Genomic DNA, 5,769 nt, shown 5'->3' with positions numbered 1-5,769 from the left:
AATATAAAATGCAACTCCTGGTAAACACAATAAAGTTTTCATTAGAGGAAAGAACACTGGATGCCTTTAAATTACTCAAGGAACTAGAGAAAGTCACTCATCACTCTGTCGATGAAAGCTTACGTTTTGACGTAGAGTGTGATCCATCTGATGTAGCTACTTCTGCAGAGCCCAACCAAGGTGGCCGATCTGTTGCTTTTTTGTCCAGAACAGTACAAGGAAGTTAACTGCATTATGCTATATGGAGAAAGAGGCCACCCACATCACAGAAGCAGTGCGTAAATGTAGTCACCACTTTGCCCAGTGCCACGTTGACTTTATCACTGATCAGTGCTCTGTGGCATTCAAGGTTGACAACAAAAAATATGCAAAGATGAAGAATAACAAGGTACATGAATGGAGGATAGAGTTTGCAGCCTTTAGTTGCACGTTATGGTATTGTCCAGGGAAGGAAAATGTGGCCACAGAAACACTCACCTGGGCCTTCTGCTGCTCAGCCTTCTCCGCCTCTACGCTCACTGACCTTCACAGAGGACTATGTCATCCTGGAGTGACTCGACTGCTGCATTTTATGAGATAAAAAAGCTCCCCTTTTCCAAGGAAGATGTCAAGAGGGCTTATGCTTCATGCAAGATTTGTGCTGAACTGAAGCTTCAGTTCCCTCGACCTCCTGGAGGGACCCTCATAAAGGCAACACAACCTAAGGAATGGCTTAGTATTGACTTCAAGGGACCTCTACCTTCCGCAACACATAACCCCTGTCTACTTACAGTTGTTGATCAATTCTCTCATTTCCCATTTGCTTTTCCTTGTCCCGACATGCATACTACAATTGTGATCAGATGTCTGAAGCTGATATTTAGCATGTGCGGGATGCCTAATTACATCCACTCAGACCAAGGGACCTCCTTCATGTTTAGAGACCTCAAGGCATATCTTTTTCAAATTGGGGTAGCAACCAGCCATACTACTCCCTACCATCCAAGAGGCAATGGTCAGGCGGAGACATTCAATTACATCGTATGGAAGGCAGTACGACTAGCACTCACATCACGTAACTTGGCTGACAAGCACTGGGAACTAGTGTTTCCTAATGTGTTGAACTCATTAAGATCACTGCTGTGTACTTCTACAAACTCCAGACCACATGAAAGATTCTTTGCCTTACCACGTCATTCGACGCATGGAAGTTCTTTACCCTCCTGGCTGATGTCCCATGGATCAGTACTGCTGAGATTTGTCCAAGCTAACAAGAATGAACCCCTCTTGGATCAGGTGGAACTCATCGAGAGCAATTCAACTTATGCAAACGTCCGGTATCCCAATGGACGGGAGACTATGGTGCAGGTTCAAGAGGTGGCCCCATGCCCATAAGGTCAGGTCATCCATCCTACTCCCATCAAGGAACAGGACAGAGAGAAACCGATTAGTGAGAACTTGTCAACACCTTTGTCAGGGGATCTGGAGTACATAGATACAACTTGCCAAAGACAGGTGGTTAGGGAGACTGTAGTCACACCAGACATAAGGAGATCTAGCCGTGTGCTAAAGTCTCCTAACAGATACGGCTGGAACTAAGCATTTCCTCCATAAGTTTACCATACTGATACATGAATATTTATTTTTGTACTGGTGCACTGTATAGTTAATTGTTGAGAACACAAATGTAATTAGGTGCTTACTAAAAAACTACAGTAATGTACTGATGTTTTCTTCATAGGAGGGAATAATGTGATATTAATGAGTCTCCATCCTTGGTCGATACAGATGTGCGTTTCATGCCTTGTTTTACTATTGGTGTTCTTCACACTCTCCTGCCTGATTGTTTACATCGGAGCTGGGCTGGCTGGGGCGATGTCATGTCATATCAATGTGAATTTTCGTTGCCCTAATTAGATTACTACAGACAAGTTATATTATGTTGTAATTACGAGTGTATTATGTAGCAAGGAAATAGTGTATGTTCACGCCGTTGAGTGACTGTGTGGTTATAATGCTTAAAATCCTTTATACAAATGACTTGTAAGGGATACTGTTTTGTATTGTACCTAAGAAGTTTGTGTCTTGCTTTCAGACTGTACTCGACAATTAAGTTCAGTAAAGCATGGGCAGTAACCAAGTGTTTCATTGTCACAACAGTCAGTATCTACCATGCATCATTCATTCATTTCCTGCTCCCTCTGGCACATCCACGTTCACACTGGCTGACATAAAACGTTCCTGCTACATATGAAATACTACCTCGTGAGCTTCTAGTGGGCTGCTATTTACGGATCACCCTGTATTGAAATGTGTATTATTGACATACACGTTCCAAATCAAAAACCCTTCGTTAAACAACCAAAAATACAGCGGCTTCCCTGTAGCTTGTACAACGCAGAGTGGGAAATTTGGACCTAGGACAACGATTTTGACGAGAAAAACAACACACAAAAATGGTGTGCATCTCCTAGCTCCCCGAGAATATGGTAAACAGGGATAGGATGGTCAGGGTGGGGGAATTAGCATGCAGATAGACAGCAAGGTTTTTGCGGGCTTGGGGGAGCTGTGACAAACATGTTGTGGTTCTGTGACTGGGAGTCAGTATCGCCACCAATGTCTTTGTTGTTTTGCTGTTATTATTATGGTGCCATCATCCCGTTTCTTAAAACTGTAGTTGCTGCTTTCGTGTGTGTGTGTGTGTGGGTGGGTGGGTGGTGGGTGTGTGTTTGTTTGTTGACATGATGCTCTGAACCAATTTCAGCGTTGTATAATTTTCCATTGTACAGTAGCTGTGTGTTACCACGCTGAAATCCTTAAGATGAAGTTTCTTACGATCCTTCCCATGTACAGTGGAATCTCTTTTATGAGCTAATTTCAGGTTTGCAGCCACTCTGTTACACTATCACCAGAAGGTATTAAGGTGCATTTTACTCTTTTAAAATACAATGTATCAACTGGTACACTCAAGCTGATAAATTCGCTCCTACGTACCTCGATCGAGTCTGGCATAAATCTTTAATATCCAAACTGCCCTCTTACGGTTTCTATCCTTGTATCTGTGCCTTCATCTCTAGCTTCCTTTCTGGTCGTTCTATAGCCGCTGTTGTAGACGGCCATCGTTCTTCTCCTAGATCTATCAACAGTGGTGCTCCTCAGGGTGTGTCCTATCACCAACTCTCTTCCTTTTATCCACTCATATGCTGATCACTCCACCCTTCATCTTTCCATTCGGTTCCCGCAACGCCCATCTCAGCAGTTACTTCAACAGACGAGGGATGAGGCTATGGCACACGTAATGTCTGACTTGGCTCGTATCTCTGACTGTGGTAAAAATAATCTTATTGTTTTTAATGCATAAAGACTCAGTTCTTACACCTATCAACCCAACAAAATCTTCCACAGGTGTACCCACTAATATTTAATAATATTCAGCTTAATCCTGCATCATCCTTGAACATGTTTGGGGTTTCATTTACTCGGGAATTGTCTTGGAAAGATCATATTACATCTTGTGTAAAATCTGCTTCCAAGAGATTAGGAGTACTAAGCCGATTCCGTTCCTTCTTTACCCGTGCACAATTGTTGACTCTGTACACGGGTTTTATTCGCCCCTATGTGGAGTACAACTCTCATGTGTGGGGAGGTTCCCCACATACAGCTCTTCTTAATAGGGTGGAGTCAAAGGCTTTTCGTCTCATTAACTCTCCTTCTCTTACAGACTCCCTTCAACCTCTGTCTCTTCGCCACACTGTTGCAACTTTATTTCGTTTCTACCACTACTTCAGTGGTCACTACTCCACTGTCTGCATGCATTCCTCCTGGCCTACGACGACCGCGTAGCACCCGCCTAGTAGCAAACTCTCATCCTTTTTCTGTCCAACTCTCTAATGCAAGCGTTAACCGTTACTTCGAATCCTTTATTTATGCAACATGTCAACTCTGGATCTGTCTCCCTCTGTCTGTATTTCCTGCTTCCTGTGATCTCCAGTCTTTCAAACGCAGTGTGTCCAGGCATCTCGAAATGATCGGATCTTGAATCTGACTTTCTTTTTTTTTTTCTTTTTTTTCTTTTTTCTTGGAGGGAACAGTTATCGCGGGCTCGTGGCCTTTGCTTCCTTCTTCATCATATTAAAAAAAAAAAAAATATATATATATATTTGTGTTAACTGAGCTGGCACCTCTGTGTTGGGGAAATCAAAGTAGGTGGATCATAGCAGAGCGACATATAATGTTAGGTAACATTATGTAAAGACTGGGTTAGTCAGAAGGAAAAGGTAGCCATCCCTCTCTCTCTCTCTCTCTCTCTCTCTCTCTCTATATATATATATATATATATATATATATACATTATATATATATATATCTGTCTATCTATCTGTATATATATATATATATATATATATATATATATATATAGATAGAGAGAGAGAGAGAGAGAGAAGATAGATTAATAGATAGATAGATACACACACACACACACACACACACACACACACACACACACACACACACACACACACACACACACACACCTGTGTGGAGGGGGGACTCAATCTGGCCGCATTATGAGGTGGTGTTACCACTCTGCTGCCAGGTTGTGTCAGAAAGAATTCTGCCACCGTTCCTTGCGTTTTGTAAAAAACGACTAAAAGGGACTGGGTGAGGGTATTGAGGAACCCCTCCTCTGTAGTTTTAGTTCCTATAATGAGACAGGGCATAGAAAGGGAAGGGGAAGTGAGTTATCCCCGAACCCTGATGATTAGGTCTATGAATGTGCATGGGTGCAGTACGATTGAGACTAAAAGGGAGGAGATTGGGATAATGTTGATGAGAAGAAAGTTGGAGTGAAACAAAGATAAAATAGAAAGGTGAATCTAACTTTGGAAGTGTGACTGGAAGGATGTCAGGTGTTGACAGAGGAAGAGCGAGAGGGATGGCCTTGTTAGTGAGCCCGGAAATGCAGCAGTGTGTGACTGAATGGAAGGTGTCATCGACACTGGTGTGGGTGAAAGCGAAATTTGGACGTGAGTTGCGGGTATCTGTGAGTGCATAAGAGCCTGGTAGTGAAAGGGATGAAGGAGAGAGGGATTCTTTCTGGAATGATGTTGATGAGTGTCTGCAGAGTTTTGGAGCAAACGTGAATGTGGTACTGATGGTGATATGAAAGCTAGGGTGGGAAATGTAGCAGTTGAAGGTGCCGTTTTTATGCACGGTGTGCCTGGAAGAATGTATAATGAGGAAAGAATAATCGGGATGTGTGTTGAGCGAGAGATGTTTATTGGAAATACATTGTTTGAGAAGAAAGATATTTTTAAGTATACATGGGTTAGACAGGATCGTGGAAGAGTTGTTGATAGAACATTGATAGACTATGTCGTTGTGTCCAGGACTGTTAGAGGAAGCTAGCTTCATGTGAGAATTTAGAGAGGGAAGGGTGGAGGTAAGTCCGACCACTACCTGGTGGAGGGAAAGTTGAGAGTAGGTATGTGGTGGGTGAGGGCTAGGAGAGTTGCGTGTTGAAGGAAGGTTTTAAAGGTGAGTGAGGTGGACAAAGAGAAAGAATGACAGTCTATCAGGAGAAATTAAAAGATGAGTGAGGGCAATGAAAGATCAAGAAAATGGCGGTGAGGAGGGGAATGGCTGTTGCTCAAGAACGCTGTGGTGGGGTATGCAGAAAAGGCGTGCAGTGTGAGACGTTTGGGTGGTGGTGTAGGAATGGAAGGTGAATGGTAGTATGGGGAAGTAAGTATAGCTGTAGCTGAGAAGAGACGTGCATATCAAGCATGG

The 5,769-nt window shown here is 43.0% G+C and overlaps 1 protein-coding gene across 1 annotated transcript; it reads left to right on the top strand.

Moving 5' to 3' along the window:
• Positions 1–873: 873 nt before the first annotated feature.
• On the top strand, positions 874–1,374 carry LOC145409345 (uncharacterized). The gene has a single exon (XM_080279815.1). The coding sequence runs from the start codon at positions 874–876 to the stop codon at positions 1,372–1,374; it is 501 nt and encodes a 166-aa protein (XP_080135941.1).
• The last annotated feature ends 4,395 nt before the right edge of the window (positions 1,375–5,769 follow it).

Source organism: Coenobita brevimanus, chromosome 80 (genome assembly GCF_032717465.1).
Source record: "Coenobita brevimanus isolate Jiangsu-jjx chromosome 80, ASM3271746v2, whole genome shotgun sequence".
Taxonomy (NCBI): Eukaryota; Metazoa; Arthropoda; class Malacostraca; order Decapoda; family Coenobitidae; genus Coenobita; species Coenobita brevimanus.
Note: the sequence above shows the minus strand (reverse complement) of the source record. Positions and strands in the feature narration are given on the sequence as shown.